The sequence below is a fragment of the Hyla sarda genome, chromosome 1 (genome assembly GCF_029499605.1).
Source record: "Hyla sarda isolate aHylSar1 chromosome 1, aHylSar1.hap1, whole genome shotgun sequence".
In the NCBI taxonomy this organism is placed as follows: domain Eukaryota; kingdom Metazoa; phylum Chordata; class Amphibia; order Anura; family Hylidae; genus Hyla; species Hyla sarda.
Window position 1 is genome coordinate 401527988 of NC_079189.1, and position 25125 is coordinate 401553112.

The following is a 25125-nucleotide window of genomic DNA, read 5'->3' on the forward strand; positions in this document are numbered from 1 at the left end:
GTACTTATAAGCTGCTGTATACTACAGAGGAAGTTCTTTTCCTTTTGAATCTCCTTTCTATCTGACCACAGTGCTCTCTGCTGACACCTCAGTCCATGTCAGGAAGAGCAAATCTCTTCTGCTCTAGACAGTTCCTGACGTGGACAGAGGTGTCAGCAGAGAGCACTGTGGTCAGAAAGAAAAGAACAACTCAACTTCCTCTGTAGTATACAGTAGCTGATAAGTACTGGAAGGATTAAGATTTTTAAATAGAAGTAATTTACAAATCTGTTTAACTTTCTGGCACCAGTTGATTTATAAAAAAAAATTTCCACACACTATACCTCACCAAAACCTCCCAGGAACATAAAATTGTTTAGCAACACGTATTATTCCTTCTCAATTGTATAACAATCTACTTTAATATTATTTATCATGTTACCTGGAATTCATTGTTAATGGTGTGCTCTAAGGATAGCATCTGACGGGTTTTCTCTAACTCTAGAATAGTCTCGGCATGAGACGCTTCCATTTCCCGTATCCTCCTTTGCATTTTCTCTTCCATGACTCTCTGCTCTTCCTCCTCTTTTCGGACATTTCCCGTTTCCATATCTGATTCTATATCATGTTGTCTAGGATTATTCTTCTCTTCTATCTTCTTACTTCGGTCACCACAAAGATCATTTTCCCCATCATTTCTTCCTGCCAATTTTTGAGTTTCTTCAACTTTGGTTGGCTACATCAGATAAAACAATCAATCATTGTACTTGCACAATGCATTTGATAGTAAGTCCTTCCTATGAGAAGCTCTACGAAGCAGGCATATTATAGAGCAGTGGTTCTTAAAGGAGTAGTCCAGTGGTGACTCAGTGGTTTACAACTTATCGCCTATCTTAAGGATAGGGGATAAGTTGCAGATCGCGGGGGGTCCGACCCCTGGGGCCCCCCGCGATCTCCTGTACGGAGCCCCGACAGCCCGCGGGAAAGGGGCGTGTCGACCTCCGCACGAAGCGGCGGCCGACACGCCCCCTCAATACAACTCTATGGCAGAGCCGAAGCGCTGCCTTCGGCAATCTCCGGCTCTGCCATTGAGATGTATTGAGGGGGCGTGTCGGCCGCCGCCTCGTGCGGGGTTCAACACCCGCTATCTCGGCGGAGAGCCGGGGCCCCGTACAGAGAGATCGCCCCAGCGGTCGGACCCCCCGCGATCTCAAACTTATCCCCTATCCTTAGGATAGGGGATAAGTTTTTCACCACTGGACTACCCCTTTAACCTTGTGGGAGGTACTGAACCCCACCAGTTTCATATGCGCATTCACCGAACGCCTCTTAATTGGAAAAATAAAATATGATAGGGGTAGCTAGGTAGGGATAGGGTTAAAAAAGATTATAGGAACAGATAAACAAATATTGAATACAGGCAGTTGTGATTCAATGTAAGGATAGGGTTAACTATGAACTAGACACAGTTACCCAGGCATTGAGTGAAATCAGTGGTGGTTCAGTGTGCCTACCTGTTCCCGCGGTGTCCGTGCATCCAGGCTGTCCGCTTGTCAGAGGGACCGTCTGGATGAGCCTGTTTAAGACACCGCGGGACCGGAAGTGTGTCATGGCAGGCCATGCCGGAAGTGGTGCGTTCCAGCGTGGGACGCATGCAGGCGATCGTGTAGGATCGGAGCCACAAAGGCTTCCTTTACAGTAGGATAAAACAGTACTCTGAGATCTGCTAGGTGGGACATGATCACCTGCAGCCAATGATTGACAAGCGGGGCGTGTCATCACGAATCATATGAGTCGGGTGTGTGTCTTGACCTCCGCCGAACCCGCGAGACTGACTCACCGAACCCCTTGGGTTCAATCGAACCCAAGTTAAGAACCACTGTTATAGAGCTTATAATATTTTGTAAGGATGAATTCATAATGCAAATGAATTGTAAGTGTGCTTTTGCCATCCCAGCACCCCTTGTGTGAATATGCTCATGGGGGAGATTTATCAAAACCTGTGCAGAGAAAGAGTGGTGCAATTGCCCATAGCAACCAGATTGCTTGATTTTTTTTAAAGAGGCCTGTGAAAAAGAAAAGAAGTAAACTGATTGGTTGCTATGGGCAACTAGTCAGCTTTTCCTCTGCACAGGTTTTGATAAATCTCCTCCATAGATTTATAGTTGTTAAATACCCTCTTGCTTTCTTTAACACAAATGTCAGCAACTATATGAGATTGTAGATGTAGTTAACCATCGCTATTAGTATTATTTTTACATACGGAGTAAAGTAGGTTTCTCTTCCTTTATATTAAGTGAGACTGGTGGACTGGTAACACAGTTACACCATTTAAAAAAAAAAATTTTTTTTAGGTTCAATCCACTTGACTCATATTATTTGAATGTAGGGATGACACCTGGCCGGTATTGCACCGGTTCATGGCCCGAGTGACTGTCGGGACTGACGAGTGATACCCCTGATGTTGCACTGAGGAGCCGCACAGAAGGCCTTACTGGGCGTGACAGGACATCGCCGAGGCCAGTGATTCCCTGAGGGGCAGGATGACACTCTTGGCCCCCGATGCCACAATTTCTGACAGGATTTCTTGGGGATTTAAGCGAGACACTGCCACACTGGGGGCACTGTTGGAATGCTGGAGGTGGGTAAAGGTTTTACATTTTTTTTATATACTATTCATTGGCCAAAGGTCCCTTCACCTGGATAACTCCTTTAATTTATTCGTTTTTGTTCAATAAATAAGTTTTATATACAATGATTTGATTTTTTTTGTTTGTGTGATTTAGGAAAATTTCACCCCCCCCCCCTGCATATGTATCGTATCCCTTATATGACTTTCTGTGATGTCATGCATGTATAATTAATTATGCAAATTAGCACGACCATTATTATTATTTTTTTTTTTTTGCAAGGAAGGTGCTAACTCTATGGGGGAGATTTATCAAAACATGTCCAGAGGAAAAGTTGCTGAGTTGCCCATAGCAACCAATCAGATCGCTTCTTTCATTTTTCAGAGGCCTTTTCAGAAATAAAAGAAGCAATCTGATTGGTTGCTATGGGCAACTCAGCAACTTTTCCTCCAGACAGGTATTAATAAATCTCCCCTTATATGGCTGGGTCAGTATATATATATTTTTTTTTACCTGGGCCTTTTGTCTTCTCATGTCCTCTTCCTGGGAAACATTCTTAACAGTTGTTAAAAACAAAAGATCTGATATTTTGTCTTGAAGATTATGGATTTCTTGCATCTTCTCAAGGAGCTGAGACTGAAGCTGAGATATAACTTGCTTTAGATGACCGTTTTGCTCTGAGAAAGTTACAGCACAAGGTTATTGCAATAAGCAGAAAAAACACAATTACCATGCAGAAAAAGCACCTACGTCAGTGTTTCCCAAACAGGGAGCCTCCAGCTGTTGCAAAACTACAGCTCCCAGCATGCCCGGACAGCCGTTGGCTGTCCGGGCATGCTGAGAGCTGTAGTCTTGCAACAGCCGGAGGCACCCTGTTTGGGAAACACTGACCTATGCTATTCTGACCTAGCCTAAAAAGTAGGCTGGTGTAGAGCTGGTTTGGTCTATTGAAGGCTGTGGCTATGCTGCGGTATATAATTCAATACCTTTTCATTGGTATTCAGACATATACTCATGGTACGGGGAAAGTTTCATATGTATGAATGCTAAGTGCTGTGTCTTATTAGTTGCTTATTATCCTTATAATTCAGGCTGAACTACATAAAAGCTTCCCACTGACTGAAACCAAAATCACATGAAAGTTTTTTTTTCTATAATAATAAAGCATTACATTACCTTCTGAAATTAGTATTTGCACAGATCACTTATCAGATGTCCAGAAAGATAGATAGGCATAGAATGCCTGAGTCCGTTGTATGTGCTTAGCAAGTTATGTCCTTTTAGTTCTCTCATTCCGTATTTTTCTGCGTATTTGCTGCTGCGTATTTTCCTACCAAAATACGTAGCTTATTGTGCTACCCATCTTCAATTGGTAGGAAAATATGCAGCAGCAAATACGCAGCAAAATATGCAACCTAAAACAAAAAACCCTAAGGCTGGATTTGTGCTGTACACACGTATACATATTAAGTGATGGAGGGGGGTTGGGGGTGCATTCACATAGTATTGCAGTTACTTTACATAAGGCACACTGGATATAAATCTTATATATATATATATATATATATATATATATATATATATCGAGGAGCCCTGGATGGAGGTTCGTGGCATTTTTTTGCATCTGCTGACATAGTATGCCCGACCTATGATGGCTCCGACATACGATAATTTCAACATGCGATGGCCTCTCAGAGGCCATCGTATGTTGAAGGCAGCATCAACATACAATGCTTTTTTATGTAGGGGCCATCGCATAAACGGCTATCTGGTAGCGCAGACTGCTTCAGCTGCCATCGGATAGCCGTTTACGGTGCCCCGTGTGCTCCGGTGATGGTCTCTTACCTGTCCTCGGGGATCCTCTTTGGGATCCCCTCCATCGCCAGCGATCTCCATCATCGTCATCACATTGCTGCGCACGCTGTCCCGTCATCCAATAGGAGCGGCGTGCGTAGTGACGTGATGACGGCGACGTGAGAGCGACGTACCCGGGCAGCAGAGACGTTCCGGAGCGGCGGGGACACCACAGGGACACCACGGGGATGCGGTGACAGCGATGGAGCGCAACATCCAGGGCAGCGGTGACCACTGGTGACGGTCCGGAGCGGCGGGGACAGGTGAGTACAACTTCCTATTCTTTACATTGCACGGATCCCTCAACAAAGGATGGTTTCAACAAACGATTGGTCATTTGGAACGGATTACCATCGTACGTTGAGGGACCACTGTATTTAGATTAAAAGGGTCTGCCATGACTAATCCTCCTAAAGGGTTTGCTAACCCCTTTTTTTAAATGCTCTGTTACTGAATTTGGGGGATGGGGGTGGTTCATGGGCCATTCTAATGATTAGCTGTTCTCCAGGGACCCATTAAAATAAATCATAAGTCATAAATACTTCAAATTATCCTTGCAAATTAGGATGAATAAATATATATGTTACGAATTCCTTTTAGGATAATAAGTGTCTAAGATGGGAATAATGTTTAAAGTTTACCATTTTATGATGTAATCACCTGTAAATGAAAACCTAGGATTATAATAGTCTTTATTAATCCAGCCTTAGAGCATATATATATATAATTTCATATTATAGTAATGTATGTGGCAACATATTTAAAAGTATTAAATGGGCACAAACATTTATATCTAATTTGACCTTATCGAAACTTTCTAATATACTTTATATAAAAATGATCTCCTTTTTATAGAAATCATAAATAAAGACCACTAGGGAGCCCCATACCACCCAGAACATAATCCTGCCCAGCTCCAGCATTATCTTTGTCTCAACTTAAGCACAGGCAGGGTCAAAGTCTATTAAGTGAGGGCAGAACTAGCACTCTTTTGTGCTCACTCCTGTCTTGTCAGACTGCAGCTTGAACACGGCGAGGAGAGGGTTACTGAGCATGCTGCAGTGATGAAGGATGAAGAAGCCCAGCACAGGGACTAAGTGAATGCATGGTGAACGAGGGCAGGGTCAGTGCTTGCCTCGGACACACCCCTTCCTGAGCAGTGGATGTCAGATTGAGTGAGCAGCAGAACAGAGGGATTTGTGAGCCAAATACAGAAGCAAGACACATAAAAAGACATGTAAAGCATTTGCATGGCCTAGTGAGCATCAAATATAAGCAATTATTTTTTTGTGATAGGACAGGTACACTTTAAGTATTATATCTATCAGTTTCACCATTACGTGTTTAGTTCTGCTTCACCACCTGTCTCTTGCTGGAGAAGATCCTTGCTTTGCGTAAGATCAATGACATGACGTTGAAGCTGTCCCTCCAGCGTTGTCACCTGTGCCTTCAACTCAACCTCTCTTACTTTCCACAAGTTCAAGTGTTCTGAGTCCAGAGAACTGACAAAGAGATCAAATATTCCTTAACAGTCAGACCCATCTATGAACATCAGTCACTCAACTCTTCCTTGGGATTTTACCTTTTTAGAAGATTCTCATAGTTTTCTTTAAGAAGTTCTTTCTCCTTCTCAAGATCACAGACTCGATCCTGAAACTAAGATATAACAGCGCTGACATTCTCTGTAACACATGACCAATCAGATCTGTAGGGTTTTAAAGTGCGGAGGTTCCACTAGATCTATTAAAAGTCTAAGAGACTGATGCAGTTGTTAGTATAGAAACGGAAGAACGAGATATAGCATGTACCCATTGTACTATCATATAGGCACACTAGATGGCGCTATCGTCACTACTTATAGGATATTATGGAAAAGGCTTCACTTGATGCGATTGGTCGTTGCATAAACATAGGCTTTGCACTAGCACACTAAAGCAATAACTCTGGAAACAACATTAGCTAATGAAATTTAGATTTAGACCATCTTTACAGTGACTAATGGGAAAGTACACATTTTAAATAGGAAGGGTGCTAGTACGGTATTTCAATGCATTCTTACAGAAAAAGGATTCCCCCTATTTAAATTAAATGTATTTAGTTTTTTTCTTTTAAATCAAAACTGGAAAACCCCTTTAAAGTGTCCTTGTAATTTGCAAAAATTTTTACACGTTACAGAGACATGTCAATAATTTTGATTGGTTGGGGTCTAGTGTTCAGTCCCCCAGTTATCTTTAGAAAGAGTCCGCAGAAGGGTATTTCATTGCCAGATTATTGCAGGAGACAAAGGTCTATAGAGGTCCTGCAGTGAGATGAAGATTGCACTGAGCCACGGAGAAAGGTGCTCATTCTAATGATCGGTGGGGGTCTGAACACCCAGACCCCGACTGATAAAATATTTTGAAAAGTCAATAGTTTTTGTAAAAGGGCTTTAAAGTACTCCACTTAAAAACTTTTTTTTTTTAAATCAACTGGTGCCAGAAAGTTAATTAGATTTGTAAATTACTTCTATTAAAAAATCTTAATCCTTCCAGTATTTATCAGCTGCTGTATGATCCACAGATCCTTTCTGCTTGACCACAGTGCTCTCTGTTGACACCTCTGTCCATTTTAGGAACTGTCCAGAGTAGGAGAAAATCCCCATAGAAAACCTATTCTGCTATGAACTTCCTGTGGATCATAACAGCAGCTGATAAGTACTGGAGGGATTAAGATTTTTTAATAGAAGTCATTTACAAATCTGTTTAACTTTCTGGCACCAGTTCATAAAAAAAATAAAAATAAAAAAGGTTTTCCAGTGGAGTACCCCTTTAAACTTTCTACAATTTCAAAAAACAGGTAAAAGTTTTTTTTCATTTCCATATAATGGTTCTTATCTACTGATTTTCTTTATTTACCTCAAGAAGTGACTTCTGAAGGTTTGCAATGTTCTGCTGATCCATCTCCATTGCCAGCACCTTCCCTCTTTCCTCTTTCAGTTGTGAGCTGAGGTTCTCTAACTGAGCCAACACGGCTTCATGACTGAGAGTCAATGACTTTTGCTTCTATCATAAGGAAAAGTACAAATGAATGAGCTGACATTTAGTTATTGCTCAGTAAGACACTTGCCTTTATTACTTAAAGAGATATTCTGCAAAAATAAAATTGTTTTCAAATCAACTGGAGCCAGAAAGTTGTACAGATTTTCAAATGGCATCTATTTAAAAAAAACAAAACAAAAACAAGCCATCCAGTATTCTATCATAGTACCTTTTCAATACCATGTACCATACTGTAGTAACTCCCAACATATGCTTTAGCTATAAAATAAGTAAGTAACATAAAAAGTAACAAGAAGTAACACAAAGTTCAATAACAACAAAACAGGGATTGAGCTGTTTTCAAATCAACTGGTGCAAGAAAGTTAAACAGATTTGTAAATTACTTTTATTTTAGAATCTTAAATGGGCACTGTCAGATACAACACTTTCTATATGTTGTACATCTTGGCAAAACATTAACCTTTCTAATATACTTCATAAGAAAATGTTATTTCTTTTTTATAGAAATCATGGCTTATTAAACCATGCCTTTATCCAAGCTGAAGCGCAGGTATTGACAAAGTTCAGTAAGTGAGGGTGGGCTAGCGCTCCTCTGTGCTCTCTCCTGTCTGATAGGACTCAACTGTGCTCTCTCCTGTCTGATAGGACTCCTCTGTGCTCTCTCCTGTCTGATAGGACTCCTCTGTGCTCTCTCCAGTCTGATAGGACTCCTCTGTGCTATCTCCTGTCTGATAGGACTCCTCTGTGCTCTCTCCTGTCTGATAGGACTCCTCTGTGCTCTCTCCTGTCTGATAGGACTCCTCTGTGTTCTCTCCTGTCTGATAGCACTCCTCTGTGCTCTCTCCTGTCTGATAGCACTCCTCTGTGCTCTCTCCTGTCTGATAGTACTCGTCTGTGTTCTCTCCTGTCTGATAGGACTCAACTGTGCTCTCTCCTGTCTGATAGGACTCCTCTGTGCTCTCTCCAGTCTGATAGGACTCCTCTGTGCTATCTCCTGTCTGATAGGACTCCTCTGTGCTCTCTCCTGTCTGGTAGGACTCCTCTGTGCTCTCTCCTGTCTGATAGGACTCCTCTGTGTTCTCTCCTGTCTGATAGCACTCCTGTTACGCCTAGCGCTCCGGGTCCCCGCTCCTCCCCGGAGCGCTCACGGCGTCTCTCTCCCTGCAGCGCCTCGGTCAGTCCCGCTGACCGAGAGCGCTGCACTGTCATGGCCGTCGGGGATGCGATTCGCACAGCGGGACGCGCCCGCTCGCGAATCGCATCCCAGGTCACTCACCCGTCCCGGTCCCCTGCTGTCATGTGCTGGCGCGCGTGGCTCCGCTCTCTAGGGCGCGCGCGCGCGCCAGCTCTCTGAGACTTAAAGGGCCAGTGCACCAATGATTGGTGCCTGGCCCAATTAGCTTAATTGGCTTCCACCTGCTCCCAGACTATATCTGCTCACTGCCCCTGCACTCCCTTGCCGGATCTTGTTGCCTTGTGCCAGTGAAAGCGTTTAGTGTGTCCAAAGCCTGTGTTACCTGAACTTCTGCTATCCATCTTGACTACGAACCTTGCCGCCTGCCCCGACCTTCTGCTACGTCTGACCTTGCCTCTGCCTAGTCCTTCTGTCCCACGCCTTCTCAGCAGTCAGCGAGGTTGAGCCGTTGCTAGTGGATACGACCTGGTTGCTACTGCCGCAGCAAGACCATCCCGCTTTGCGGCGGGCTCTGGTGAACACCAGTAGCCTCTTAGAACCGGTCCACTAGCACGGTCCACGCCAATCCCTCGCTGACACAGAGGATCCACTACCTGTAAGCCGAATCGTGACAGTAGATCCGGCCATGGATCCCGCTGAGGTGCCGATGCCAAGTCTCGCTGACCTTACCACGGTGGTCGCTCAGCAATCGCAGCAAATTGCCCAACAAGGACAGCAGCTGTCGCAGTTGACCGCCACGTTACAGCAACTTCTGCCTCTGCTACAGCAGCAACCATCTCCTCCGCCAGCTCCTGCACCTCCTCCGCAGCGAGTGGCCGCTCCTAGCCTCCGCTTGTCCCTGCCGGACAAATTTGATGGGGACTCCAGACTCTGCCGTGGATTTTTGTCTCAGTGTTCCCTGCATATGGAGATGTTGTCGGACTTGTTTCCTACAGAATGGTCTAAGGTGGCGTTCGTAGTGAGCCTTCTTTCAGGAAAGGCCTTGTCTTGGGCCACACCGCTCTGGGACCGCAATGATCCTGCCACAGCCACAGTCCAGTCCTTCTTCGCTGAGGTCCGTAGTGTCTTCGAGGAGCCAGCCCGAGCTTCTTCTGCCGAGACTGCCCTGCTGAACCTGGTCCAGGGTAATTCTTCAGTGGGCGAGTACGCCATCCAATTTCGTACTCTTGCTTCCGAATTATCATGGAATAACGAGGCTCTCTGCGCGACCTTTAAAAAAGGCCTATCCAGTCGCATCAAGGATGTGCTGGCCGCACGAGAGATTCCTGCCAACCTGCAAGAACTTATCCATTTGGCCACCCGCATTGACATGCGTTTTTCTGAGAGACATCAGGAGCTCCGCCAGGAAAAAGACTTAGATCTCTGGGCACCTCTCCCACAGCATCCTTTGCAGTCTACGCCTGGGCCTCCCGCCGAGGAGGCCATGCAAGTGGATCGGTCTCGCCTGACCCAGGAAGAGAGGAATCGCCGTAGGGAAGAAAATCTCTGTCTGTACTGTGCCAGTACCGAGCATTTCTTGGTGGATTGCCCTATCCGTCCTCCACGTCTTGGAAACGCACGCACGCACCCAGCTCACGTGGGTGTGGCGTCTCTTGGTTCTAAGTCTGCTTCTCCACGTCTCATGGTGCCCGTGCGGATTTCTCCTTCAGCCAACTCCTCCCTCTCAGCCGTGGCCTGCTTGGACTCTGGTGCCTCTGGGAATTTTATTTTGGAGTCTTTTGTGAATAAATTCCGCATCCCGGTGACCCGTCTCGTCAAGCCGCTCTACATTTCCGCGGTCAACGGAGTCAGATTGGATTGCACCGTGCGTTACCGCACAGAACCCCTCCTGATGTGTATTGGACCCCACCACGAAAGGATTGAGTTATTCGTCCTTCCCAACTGTACCTCTGAGGTCCTCCTCGGTCTGCCATGGCTCCGGCTTCATTCTCCCACCCTTGATTGGACCACCGGGGAGATCAAGAACTGGGACTCTGCCTGCCATAGGAAGTGCCTCTCCCCCCCTCCCAGTCCCGTCAGGCAAGCCTCAGTGCCTCCTCATGGCCCCCGTCCTGGTGACACACTGCCCCGTGCCAGGCTTCGCCCTCTGCCCTCCCTCCCCATTCCCACTCCTGCTGTACTGCCTGCCGTTGAGGAAACCCTCCATTCTTTCCCGGTGTCCTCATCCCAGGGGAGGCAGTTACCGGACAAAGAAAAGGGGAGACCTAAGGGGGGGGGGGGTACTGTTACGCCTAGCGCTCCGGGTCCCCGCTCCTCCCCGGAGCGCTCACGGCGTCTCTCTCCCTGCAGCGTCCCGGTCAGTCCCGCTGACCGAGAGCGCTGCACTGTCATGGCCGTCGGGGATGCGATTCGCACAGCGGGACGCGCCCGCTCGCGAATCGCATCCCAGGTCACTCACCCGTCCCGGTCCCCTGCTGTCATGTGCTGGCGCGCGCGGCTCCGCTCTCTAGGGCGCGCGCGCGCCAGCTCTCTGAGACTTAAAGGGCCAGTGCACCAATGATTGGTGCCTGGCCCAATTAGCTTAATTGGCTTCCACCTGCTCCCAGACTATATCTGCTCACTGCCCCTGCACTCCCTTGCCGGATCTTGTTGCCTTGTGCCAGTGAAAGCGTTTAGTGTGTCCAAAGCCTGTGTTACCTGAACTTCTGCTATCCATCTTGACTACGAACCTTGCCGCCTGCCCCGACCTTCTGCTACGTCTGACCTTGCCTCTGCCTAGTCCTTCTGTCCCACGCCTTCTCAGCAGTCAGCGAGGTTGAGCCGTTGCTAGTGGATACGACCTGGTTGCTACTGCCGCAGCAAGACCATCCCGCTTTGCGGCGGGCTCTGGTGAACACCAGTAGCCTCTTAGAACCGGTCCACTAGCACGGTCCACGCCAATCCCTCGCTGACACAGAGGATCCACTACCTGTAAGCCGAATCGTGACAACTCCTCTGTGCTCTCTCCTGTCTGATAGTACTCATCTGTGTTCTCTCCTGTCTGATAGGACTCCTCTGTGCTCTCTCCTGTCTGATAGGACTCCTATGTGTTCTCTCCAGTCTGATAGGACTCCTCTGTGCTATCTCCTGTCTGATAGGACTCCTCTGTGCTATCTCCTGTCTGATAGGACTCCTCTGTGCTCTCTCCTGTCTGATAGGACTCCTCTGTGCTCTCTCCTGTCTGATAGGACTCCTCTGTGCTCTCTTGTCTGATAGGACTCCTCTGTGCTCTCTCCTTTCTGATATGACTCCTCTGTGCTCTCTCCTTTCTGATAGGACTCCTCTGTGCTCTCTCCTGTCTGATAGGACTCCTCTGTGCTCTCTCCTGTCTGATAGGACTCCCCAGTGCTCTCTTCTGTCTGATAGGACTCCTCTGTGCTCTCTCCTGTCTGATAGGACTCCTTTGTGTTCTCTCCTGTCTGATAGCACTCCTCTGTGCTCTCTCCTGTCTGATAGTACTCATCTGTGCTCTCTCCTGTCTGATAGGACTCCTCTGTGCTCTCTCCTGTCTGATAGGACTCCTCTGTCTTCTCTCCAGTCTGATAGGACTCCTCTGTGCTATCTCCTGTCTGATAGGACTCCTCTGTGCTATCTCCTGTCTGATAGGACTCCTCTGTGCTCTCTCCTGTCTGATAGGACTCCTCTGTGCTCTCTCCTGTCTGATAGGACTCCTCTGTGCTCTCTTCTGTCTGATAGGACTCCTCTGTGCTCTCTCCTGTCTGATAGGACTCCTTTGTGTTCCCTCCTGTCTGATAGCACTCCTCTGTGCTCTCTCCTGTCTGATAGTACTCATCTGTGCTCTCTCCTGTCTGATAGGACTCCTCTGTGCTCTCTCCAGTCTGATAGGACTCCTCTGTGCTATCTCCTGTCTGATAGGACTCCTCTGTGCTCTCTCCTGTCTGATAGTACTCCTCTGTGCTCTCTCCTGTGTGATAGCACTCCTCTGTGCTCTCTCCTGTCTGATAGGACTCCTCTGTGCTCTCTTCTGTCTGATAGGACTCCTCTGTGCTCTCTCCTGTCTGATAGGACTCCTTTGTGTTCCCTCCTGTCTGATAGCACTCCTCTGTGCTCTCTCCTGTCTGATAGGACTCCTCTGTGCTCTCTCCAGTCTGATAGGACTCCTCTGTGCTATCTCCTGTCTGATAGGACTCCTCTGTGCTCTCTCCTGTCTGATAGTACTCCTCTGTGCTCTCTCCTGTGTGATAGCACTCCTCTGTGCTCTCTCCTGTCCGATAGTACTCCTCTTTGCTCTCTCCTGTCTGATAGTACTCCTCTGCGCTCTCTCCTGTCTGATAGGACTCCTCTGTGCTCTCTCCTGTCTGATAGGACTCCTCTGTGCTCTCTCCTGTCTGATAGCACTCCTCTGTGCTCTATCCTGTCTGATAGGACTCCTCTGTGCTCTCTCCTGTCTGATAGGACTCCTCTGTGCTCTCTCCTTTCTGATAGGACTCCTCTGTGCTCTCTCCTGTCTGATAGGACTCCTCTGTGCTCTCTCCTGTCTGATAGTACTCCTCTGTGCTTTCTCCTGTCTGATAGTACTCCACTGTGTGTGCTCTCTACTGTATTATCAGACAGAGGAGTGATAGCCCACCCTCACTTACTGGACTTTGTCCCTGCCTTTGCTTCAGCTTGGACAAAGCCATGATTTTATAAGCCATGATTTCTATAAAAAAGAAATAAGATTTTCTTTTAAATTATATTAGAAAGGTTAATGTTTTGCCAAGATGTAAAACAATGTTTTTGAATCTGACAGTGCCCATTTAACCCTTCCAGTACTTATTAGATGCTGTTTACTACAGAGAAAGTTCTTTACAAACCTGTTTAACTTTTTGGCACCAGTTGATTTAAACAATAGGAGTAACCCTTTAAACCCTAAACGGTGTTGTCCAGTATAACAGACTGACTTTCATACACCCTATTAGAGAATTCTGAGTCACCAAATTATTTTAAAATTAAGTTTATCATTAAAATCTTGATCTAAACAATAGGTCGTTTTCTGATGACACAGAAAAACTATGAAAACATAACTATGGAAGCACATACTTTAGGTTACTATAAGAGAAATAGGTTGTTTGGATATTTAAATTCAATAATAAATGTATTTTGTTTCTTTAATTTTGGATACATTATAGCAACACAATAAACTGTTTGCACAGTCTTAAAACTCATAAGCAAGAATGTCAGCACAAATGGAAATGCCCTTTAAATGCACGTTTTTGTTAGTGTAGCAAGTAAATGTAACATACCTCTTGCAACTCTGTCTCATAAGACTGGCATGAATAAAAGAAATGAAATAAATTGAGATGCACATAAAAAACATGAAATAAGTTAAATAAGTTTAATAGTAACAATTTATCCATAATATTCATTGATGTCGGTGTTGTAATTAAAAAGTAGACTTTATTTATTTATTTCTGTAGCTTTTATTAGGCTAGGATTACATATGTGCGGTGTTCGGTATACATAATCCCAGCCTAAATCTCGATGCAACTGATGCCACAACTGATGACAACATGCATCAGTTGTCATCAGTTGTGTAGCATCTGGCATCCATTTTTTCTGAACTCCTGTTCCATGCGAGTGCGGCAAGTTCAACCATCCGGCGTCAGAACTGAGAAGCCGGATGATTCTGAACTGTCCCATTCAAATGAATGGGTTCAGTTTCCCTCCGATGAAAGCCAGACGGACGGCTGATATCTGTAAAGAAGGCCTTACAGGTTCTCATGATCATTTGGTCAACATGTAGGCTCCATGAACAAATGAGTAAGACTAAGTTATGACACCTAAAATGTACTGACATATTTTATTTTACATGCACATTTTCGTCCATAATCCGCGAAAAAAGGCCTCAAAAATATGAGGGAAAGATTAATCAAAATCTGTGCAGATGAAAAGTATACCAGTTGCCCATAGCAACAAATCAGATCACTTCTTTAATGTTTAAAAAGGACACTGAAAAACACGATTTGATTGGTTGTTATCGGCAACTGGTCAACTTCCTATACACAGGTTTTGATAAATCTTCCCCATGGCCTTTTTTGCCAATTACAGAAAAAAGTACACGCGGAAAATAAAATACATCATTTTATATACAGTGCTCAAAAAAATAAAGGGAACACTAAGATAGCATATCCTAGATCTGAAGGAACTAATCACATGAAATACTTTCGTCTTTACATAGTTGAATGTGCTGACAACAAAATCACACAAAAATTATCAATGGAAATCAAATTTATCAACCCATGGTGGTCTGGATATGGAGTCACACTCAAAATAAAAGTGGAAAACCACACTACAGGCTGATCGATACTGAGGTAATGTCCTTAAAACAAGTCAAAATGAGGCTCAGTAGTGTGTGTGGCCTCTACGTGCCTGTATGACCTCCCTACAACACCTGGGCATGCTCCTGATGAGGTGTCCACCAACTTCTGGACAGTCTGTGGTGCATTGTGGCATTGGTGGATGGAGTGAGACATGATGTTACAGATGTGTTCAGTCGGATTCAGGTCTGGGGAACGGGTGGGTCAGTCCATAGCAACAATGCCTTCCTCTTGCAGGAACTACTGACACACTCCAGCCACATGAGGTCTAGCATTGTCTTGCATTAGGAGGAACCCAGGGCCAACCGTACCAGCATATGGTCTCACAAGGGGTCTGAGGATCTCATCTCGGTACCTAATGGCAGACAGGCTACCTCTGGCAAATACATGGAGGGCTGTGCGGTCCCCCCAAAGAAATGCCACCCCACACCATTACTGACCCACCCCCAAACCGGTCATGCTGGAGGATGTTGCAGGCAGCAGAACGTTCTCCACGGCATCTTTAGACTCTGTCACATCTGTCACATGTGCTCAGTGGGAACCTGCTTTCATATGTGAAGAGCACAGGACGCCAGTGGCAAATTTTCCAATCTTGTATTCTCTGGGAAATGCCAAATGTCCTGCATGGTGTTGGGCTGTAAGTACAACCCCACCTGTGGACGTCGGGCCCTCATGTCACCCTCATGGAGTCTGTTTCTGACCGTTTGAGTGGACACATGCACATGGAGGTCATTTTGCAGGGATCTGGCAGTGCTCCTCCTTCTCCTCCTTGCACAAAGGCGGAGGTAGCGGTCCTGCTGCATGGTTGTTGCCCTTCTACGGCCTCCTCCACGTCTCGTGATGTACTGGCCTATCTCCTGGTAGCGCCTCCATGCTCTGGACACTACATTGATAGACACAGCAAACCTTCTTGCCACAGCTCGCATTGATGTGCCATCCTGGATGAGCTGCACTACCTGAGCCACTTGTGTGGGTTGTAGACTCCGTATCATGCTACCACTAGAGTGAAAGCACTTCCAGCATTCAAAAGTGACCAAATATCAGCCAGGAAGCATAGGAACTGAGAAATGGTCTGTGGTCACCGCCTGCAGAACCACTCCTTTATTGGGGGGCGTCTTGCTAATTACCTATAATTTCCATCTGTTGTCTGTTCCATTTGAACAATTGTGAAATTGATTGTCAATCAGTGTTGCTTCCTGAGTGGACAGTGTGACTTCACAGAAGTGTGATTGGCTTGGAGATACATTGTGTTGTGTAAGTGCTCACTTTATTTTTTTGAACAGTGTATATATATATATATATATATACACACACACACACACACACACACACACACACATATGTGTGTGTAAACTTAGCTTAAAGGTATGTTCACAAGTGTAGGTTTTTAATTGCAATTATTGAATACACAGCCAAGAAAGGATCATAAATGGAGGAGCTGTAAATAGAGACATTTCTTTTTAAACCCATTCTTGGTTTTGTATTCAATAATAGTTTAAAATACTTTAATGTGTGAACACAGCCTAAACTAAATAATAGTGTGATTAAGGCTACAGTTACTTTAAAGGGGTACTCCACTGCCCCAGCGTCCGGAACATTTAGTTCCGAACGCTGGGTATGGGCTGCCAGGGTCCTGACATCATGTCAATGCAAGTCTATGGGAGGGGGCATAACGGATGTGGAGTAACCCTTTAAGAACTAGATAAGGCTTTGATAGTTGTCACCACTAGCAAAACTCCGAATGAAATGCAATAAAAAAAATATTTGGTAAACTTCAAGCTGCTGACACCGATAATTTTACCATTTAAAGATAATAACTGTGTGCCAGTTTTCATGTCGAAGACCACATGGTATTACTTCACTCCCATTGATGTCAGTGGAAGATGGCGAACCACGTGAAGAATTGACAGGTCACATTTTTTTTCCAGTGCAGTAAAGCTTTAAAGCTCCCATTAAAATAATTGAAAGTTTCAGGGCTGCACTGACTGTGGTTCCATTTATAATAAGGAACTGATTACTAGATCCAAACAGTCCCAACCACTATTGTTTGGTGCTTATATAGTCCCTGGCTTACAAAGAGTGCTTGATTTTTACTAGTGTGAAATGTTTCAGACTTGCAGGATTCCTTTCTATTTACTATGGGGATTCACAGATTTAGCATGGAAATTTTTCTAACCAGCTTTTTCTAGGTGGAAATTTCAAGCCATTTATTCACAGGATTTTCCGTGAATTCAATAGTAAATAGGTCAAGTTGCAAAACCACACACCTTTTCTGGCCAACCACACCTCTTTTTCGGGTTTGTAGGTTTATTTTGGCGCAATGCCCTAAAAGATCTGGTGCAAACACAATTTGTGACGCACTGTGCCACCTTTTGGCACACCACCCGAGAAAAGCAGTCAGGTTTACAGTAGTAAATCAGGGCCAAAGTGTGACATACGGAATCTATCTATCTATTGGAGTAATTACCATAAATAGACACTTTACCTCTTTGAGCTGTTGGAATTGTTCTTTGAGAGCACAGAGACTTGTGCTCTTTTCCCTGAGTTCCTTTTGCAAACGGATATTTGCCACATTTTCCTGGATAGTTGCCCTAAGACAATAGAGGTATATTTATTCTATTGCCTTTGCAAACAACACACATGATGCTGGTTTTGAAGGACAGCTACGGCAATGTAGAAAACACTGCATCATTCATTTATATAGCTCATCCTAGTTTTTGGCCATGCTTACCTCTGATCCTCTGCTTGCTGCATGTGGTGGGAAACCATCATCTCTGTTCCTAACTCCTTTGACTTACTAGTAACCATATTCTTTAGTAAGGCTGCACAGCGATCATCCACACCACTGGTTTGGCGTTTTATGATCTGGAACCTGGAACAATAAATTAATTTAATAGACATTTACATATTGCAGCTTGGTAGGCCAGGGCTTCCTTGGTCCTATGTTCTTAAAGTGTACCTGTCTCAACAAAAACTTTTTAGATAATGTAGATATTACCATTATATTTGTATTATACATTGGTTAAAAAATATGTATATTTTTGTCCCTGCAGCTATTGCCTGTTTCCATATCGTCCTAAGGCAGCACAGACATATGGGTTTTCCTATTTATCCCTACTACCAGGCAGAAGAAACTAAAATACTACAAATTAGTAAACTAATTCAATAAATCAATTAGCCTATAGAAAAACACCCCCCCAGAGGATAAATAACCCCCAAAAACTAGGCAAACTGTGTTTTTTTTTGTTTCTTCTCTTGGCAGGAGTAGATTCCATTTGGATGTTCCGCTTATTGCCCCCTTCGATCCCCGGAAGTCCCTGGTGAGAGAACTTTTGTTTGGAGGTGCGGGCATTCCTCCGGCTAATACTGTGGTGCAGTACTCCAGAGTGATCTTAACAGTGTGTCGTGTGGCGTGCGGAAGCCTGTATAATGCACGTACAGCGGCTGCTCCAGGCGTTGTAGAAGCGGCAGGCGGAAGCTGTTCGGCCCGGTGCACGCACCGGTTAGCTGGTATGTGAGCGCATTCGGCGCCATGCGAATCCCTGATGCAGGGGGACAGGGAGCCGTAAACTGACCCTAAAACATCTCTCCCTGCCTACTTGCCCACTCACCCTAAACAGTGAGTCGACAACTGGGAGCCAGTCCCTTCCTGCGCTAAAGTGCAGTGGTCACAGGCCAGAAACAGAAACCTACTAGACAATACAAATACTAACAGGGCAGAATATAAACTCACAAACAGAACAGAATATAGTGAATTAACAAACAGTTCACTAAACCAGATATCAGATAAACGGCAGACATGATAAAATGAACAAGACTAGGCACAATAGGAGTATACAGCAGAATCAGGGAGATGAAGGGGATAGCAGAAGAACTGAAAGCCAAGACACTAAACTCAACAGGTAAGTTACTAAGAACTATCACAAGCAGGTACAAGTACAAAAGGATAGCATCAACCAAACAGGATATAAATATAAGACACTGTTCACACTCGGACACAGAACAAGGATACCAAACAGGAATATAAAATACAGAGCACAGGTAACAAGCAAGACTTAGACATAGTGTGAACACCGACAAAGCTGAACAGACATAATACTAAAACCGACTAAAGTAACACAGACTAAAATACAAGGAGCATGCTATATAACCATGGCTAAAAACCCAGATAAAAAGACAAGATAAATGCTCAAGCAGACATAGTAGTATTGCACTCAATAACCAGCCCAGACTACAGAGAAGTCTGGCTTAAAATAGACACACCCTAGTTACCATTCGTCCAGAGCATTAACCATTCCCTATCCAGGAGGAATAGCCAACTGCTCTGAACAAACTAGTGTGTGAATACACACCCAAACAGAAAAATGCAAACAAATAAACAGACATTACAGAGCTTGTGTTTATTGTCATCAACCTCTGCCTGACTCATCCATCAGTGATGTATGTCGGTTTTGCCAGCCCCCTCAGGAATCCAGGCTTCATTCAGAAACTAAGCAGATTTTCGGATGGATCAAGTCTCAGATGTTTGAGATGTTTAAGAAATTGGTGCGTAGCCAAAAAAGTGCTAAGCGCAAGAAATCACATCATCAAGAAAGTTCATCCTTTGACTCAAGTTTGGATGATTCGTCCGATGGAGAAGTAGTTTCCAGTTTGGAATTCTCAGATGCCAAGGATCCTGAGGATTTTTGCCTATTAAATAAGGAAAAGATGAATCAGCTTATGGAGGCGTTTAAAGCTACAGTGGAAGATGATATATCCACTGAGGATATGCCTCTGAAAGAAGCATTATTTTATTTTCCTAAAGAAAAGAATAGTTTTTTTTTCCCCCACACAGCCTCTCCTCATGAAATCCATGCAAGCTGGTTGGCGTAAACTGGAAAAAAGTTGGATGTGGGACCATGGATCTGAAGAAGGTGTACTCGGCTGCTGCCAGTAATTGTAAGGCTTCCCTGGCAACGGTCTTAGTGAGACTTTTTGCTCAGTCAGCTGGCCAAAGATATTGCAAATGGAGTACAAAGGGAAGACTTATTAAACAACATGTCTGAATTAAAAAGAGCATCGTAATTTTTGTGTGATTTTCCGTTGGACTACATGAAGGTTAACCCTAAAGTGCTAGCACGGGCCAACTCTGCTAGAAGAGCCTTGTGGTTGAAGGAATGGGTAGGCAACATTCCTTCAAAGAACTATTTCTACGCACCTCCTTTTAAAGCCCGGAAGTTGTTTGGATCTCAGTTGAAGAGGATCCTAAAGATGATGAGCAGCTCTAAAAGTGTGGCTTTCCCTTATGACAGTAAAAGGTTTAGAGATCACACATTTCGGAACACTCAGAGAAGATCTTCCTTCATCCGAAGAGCCAGACAAAATGGGAGACAACAAAGATTCAGAGGTTGAAGGGATGTGCAGTCAGCTCCTTCTAAGAAAAAGCAGAACCCAGAACATAAAGATCAGGCCTTGTGATGCCAGAAGCATGCTGGTAGGGGCAAGTCTCCTTCATTTTGCCTCTGCCTGGATGTCCACTACTTTGGATGCTTGGGGAAGATCAGTTGTCTCCAAAGGATACTGCATAGAGTTTACTCACCTTCCACCCACAAGTCTGTTTATCAATCCTGGGAAACCTCATCTTCTGAATCTGGTGCAGAAATTCATTGAGAAGGGAGCCTTGGAGAGAGTTCCGTATCACCAAAGAGGCTCAGGAGTATATGGCAGAATATTTGCGGTACCGAAAAAAGAATGCCTTTGGCGCCTTGTGATAGATCTGTCTTTTCTGAACAGGTTAAGGGGAAAAAATCCTGTATCTACAATTTACCTGTCTCCCCTTTGGGTTGTCCTCGGCTCCCAGAGTGTTTCCGAAGGTGGTGGTGGTTCTTGCAGCTCACCTTGATGGTACATCAAAATGGGATCATCAGACCTTCTTCTACAACATCTGCAGCTGACAATCAACACTCTGGAGAGGCACGGGTTCATTGTGAACACCCAGAAGTCGAGGATGGAGCCTTCAACAACGTTCCATTTTCTGGGGGTTTTACTAGATTCCATACGAATGAAGATTTTCCTGACGGAAGAAAGAGTGGTCAAGCTGATGTCGTCTGTGCGGGATCTCCTGGCTTCTTCAGATCCGACCATCAGATCAGGCATGAGGGTGCTGGGCTTCATGACATCATCCCTAGAGGCAGTACCCTGGGCCAGAGCTCACTCGAGATGTCTACAGCTACGAGAAGGGACCTTGTGTGGTGGCTGAATAGGAACAAAGTCACCTGCGGGAGGTGTCTGTCCAATGCTCACCAGTGCGTGTTGACTACGGATGCCTCCCGTCTGGGGAGCTCACCTAGGGGGCCATTGGGTCCAGGTGAAATTGTTATTGTCAGAGAGCCAGAGTTCCTCCAATTTGAGAGAGATGAGAGCGGTCCATTGTGCTCTTCGCCACTTTTCATGTCTGGTCAGAGGTCAGATGGTCCTAGTGCAGTCCGACTACCTTGTCACGGTGTATTATGTCAACAAGCAAGGAGGGACGAGGTCTCCACTGTTGATAGAAGAATGCCGTGCAATGATGATGTGGGTAGAACATAATCTGGCAGACATCCCGGCTGTACATATCAGAGGAGAGAAGAATGGGAAAGCAGACTAGCTGAGCAGACATCAGATAGATCAGTCAGACTGGAGTCTTCACCCGGAAGCCTTTCAGTGGATTACCACCAGGATGGGCATGTCAGACATAGATGTGATGGCACCAGGGTCAACAGAAAAGTGCCAGTCTTCTGCTCTCTCAACAGACAGGACCATCCGGATTTCCTGGACGGACTCTCAATCAGTTGGAGAAAAAGACTGATATGTGTTTCCTCCTCTCCAGCTAGTGTCTCAGGTGTTGAGGAAGATCATGGCGGATCAAGCTTTGGCCATAGTGATTCTTCCCTTCTGACCCAGTGGGGCTTGGTTTCATTACGTGTGGAAACTTTCGAGCGGTTCATTTCTCGAAATTCCTCTCAGACTGGACCTACTGAGTCAACAAGAAATGTTGCATCAGAACCCTCAGCATTACCCGTTGACGGCATGGAAGCTATCAGGTCTTCTTTAAGATCGAGAGGATTTGTTAATGAAGTGGTGAGCATCCTAGCTTCTTCTCACAGACCTGCTACCATTAAGGTTTACAGTAAAGTGGCCAAAAAGTTTGTCTCTTGGTGTAGCCAGAACAAGATTGGGGCTCCTGACTTGAAGGATGTGCTAAAATTCCTGCACGAAGGGTTTGATAAGGGTCTAAAATGGATTACCCTTAAGGTACATTGTCTCTTCGAAGGAAGATTTTCCCATTGGGCATTGGTACACCAATTCTTCATACTTTTTTTTTTAAATCAACTGTTGCCAGAAAGTTAAACAGATTTGTAAATAACTTCTATTAAAATTCTTAATCCTTCTAGTACTTATTAGCTGCTGAATACTAAAGAGGAAAGGGTTTTCTTTTTGGACCACAGTGCTCTCTGCTGACATCATGACCACAGTGCTCTCTGTTGACATCTCTGTACATTTTAAGAACTTTCCAGAGTATGAGAAAATCTCCATAGCAAACATATGCTGCTCTGGACAGTTCCTAAAATGGACAGAGATGTCAGCAGAGAGCACTGTGGTCATGATGTCAGCAGAGAGCTCTGTGTTCCAAAAAGAAAACCATTTCCTCTGTAGTATTCAGCAACTAATAAGTACTGGAAGGATTTTTTAATAGAAGTAATTTACAAATCTGTTTAACTTTCTGGCACCAGTTGATTAAAAAAAAAAAAAAAAAAAGTTTTCCATGGGAGTACCCCTTTAAGAATTTGCACCCTCCAGTTAAATCTCCAGTTGCCTCATGGAACTTGTCTTTGGTGTTGGAAGCACTTACCCGGGCTCCATTTAAAGCCTTGGAGCAAGCTTTGTTGAAGTTTCTATCCTGGAAAACTATCTTTATGGTAGCAGTCTCCACCGCAAAGCATGTAGGAGAGATCCAGGCATTATCATGTAAGGAGCCATATATGAGAATTACTCAGAATTGCCTCATCCTTAGGATGGATCCTTCTTTTTTGCCTAAAGTTCCTTCATTACAGAATATCAACCAAAAGGTTTTCTTGACCAGCCTTTTTGAAAATCCTCAAAGTGAGGAGCAAGAAAGGCTTCATCTGCTGGATGTGAAGAGATCAGTTCTCTACTATGTGAACAAGGTGAAAAACTTTAGAATTTCAAATTCCTTGTTTGTCCAATTTCAAGGCGCTGATAGGGGTAAACAAGCCTTGAAAGCATCTCTATCAAGATGGATAAAAGATCTTATTGTGGCAGTCTATTGCTCTCAGAATCTCTCTCCTCCTAACGGGATAAGAGCTCATTCTACAAGATCAGTGGCTACATCATGGGCTGCTCTAGCACAGGTATCATGGGATCAAATCTGTCGGGCAGCTACTTGGTCAACTCTGAATACATTCATTAATCGCTACAAGGTGGATGTGATCACCAAAAAAAGAGTGCTGGAGGTGGCTGCTGCAGGAAACCCTCCCTGTTAAATATTGCTTTTCATCCCATATGTCTGTGCTGCCATAGAACGATATGGAAAGTTCAGATTTACTTACTGAAATCTCTTCTTTCCATGAGTCCGTAAGCAGCACAGGGGTCCACCCTTAATAAAAGATTATTTCTGCATTTAAACACAGTGCGCCTAGTTTTGGGGGGTTATTTATCCTCGGGGGGGGGGGGGGGGGGGGTTCTTCTATGGGCTAATTGATATAATTGATTTATTGAATTAGATTACTAATTGATAGTATTTTGTTTCTTCTGCCTGGTAGTACGAATAAATAGGAGAGCCCATATGTCTGTGCTGTGCTGCCTACGGACTCATGGAAAGAAGAGATTTTGGTAAGTAAATCTAAACTGTGTCTCTATAAGGAGTCCAAATACAGGAAGTGTGGATGGACAGGCAGGGCTCTGTGCAGTGAGGCTCTGTGACAGGCTATGGGCTCACACATTAGGATGATTGACAAGCCAGGAGCCTGCACAGAGCCCTGCTTGTCCTGCCCTCACTTCCTGTATTTGGACTCCTCATAGAGACACACAAGCAATAGCTGCAGGGTTAGCACTTTTTCACCCAAAAATATACAAATTTTTTAACCAATGTATATTGCAAATATACATATAATGATATTATCTACATTATTTAAAAAGTTTTTGATGACAGGTACACTTTAAAGGAGTATTCCGTGTTTATACATCTTATCCCCTATCCAAAGGATAGGGGATAAGATGTACGATAGCAGGGGTCCCCCACGATCTCGGTGCAGCGCCCGGCAGTTATCACGCCCCCTCCCATAGACATGATTGGAGGGGGCGTGGTGTGATGTTACTGGGGGGCGTGGTTGTGATGTCATGTCCCTTTCTCGGAGGCAGCACCCGGCACAGGATGCCGGGGGCTGCACCGAGATAGTGGGGGGTCCCCAGCGGTGGGACCCCTGCGATCATACATCTGATCCACTATCTTTTGGATAGGGGATAAGATGTATAAACCCAGAATATCCTTTTAATAGTTTTAAATATTAAAGATGTTAGCTTTCCTTTGGATGTCCTTTGGATGGGGGGTGGGATGTCTAGGGGTGGAGTACCTCTTTAAGGATGTCAAGCATGGAGTAGCATGTGACCATGCACTCCCTCAGCAACTTCCACTGTGCCTGTATATGTCTATGAAGAATGCAGTGTGATGTGTATTTTACATGCACCTCCATGCTAAGCCAGTAGGTGACATAACTTTACTATGAAAGTATAATTAATATTTTTTGCAAAAAGTGGCCAGCCCATTTAAAGTTAAGGTAAGCCTGAACAGTGTCAAAGATAAAATCGGTTTAGCACACTGTTTCTTCCTTGCTGCTGGAATTTTTCATACGCTATATAAAGATATGGAACATATATTTCATACATAAATAAAGCCTAAAAGTTAAAAGTCCAGCAAATGTCCTGAGTCTGGAATAAATGTCCAGGAACAGTAAATCGCAGTGACACTATCTATTGTTTTTTGCTTACACACAAGCCAATAATTATAACATACGAGGAGCTTTGCTGAATTAAAACAGTAGACCATTCCCCACAACATGTTTCACCACACTACAGTGACTTATTCAGGGGAA

At 44.7% G+C, this 25125-nt stretch overlaps 1 protein-coding gene across 2 annotated transcripts in view; it reads right to left on the bottom strand.

Moving 5' to 3' along the window:
* RPGRIP1 (RPGR interacting protein 1) overlaps positions 1-25125 on the bottom strand; it is a 57320-nt gene that overhangs the window by 15086 nt on the left and 17109 nt on the right. For both annotated transcript variants that reach the window (XM_056527878.1, XM_056527888.1), the window contains 8 exons: positions 17727-17867; positions 17481-17586; positions 13922-13945; positions 7358-7504; positions 6046-6119; positions 5826-5965; positions 3123-3286; positions 422-715 (listed from right to left, as the gene is read on the bottom strand). In XM_056527878.1, coding sequence (XP_056383853.1) covers positions 422-715; positions 3123-3286; positions 5826-5965; positions 6046-6119; positions 7358-7504; positions 13922-13945; positions 17481-17586; positions 17727-17867 — 1090 coding nt within the window. The remainder of the gene's footprint in view (positions 1-421; positions 716-3122; positions 3287-5825; positions 5966-6045; positions 6120-7357; positions 7505-13921; positions 13946-17480; positions 17587-17726; positions 17868-25125) is intronic.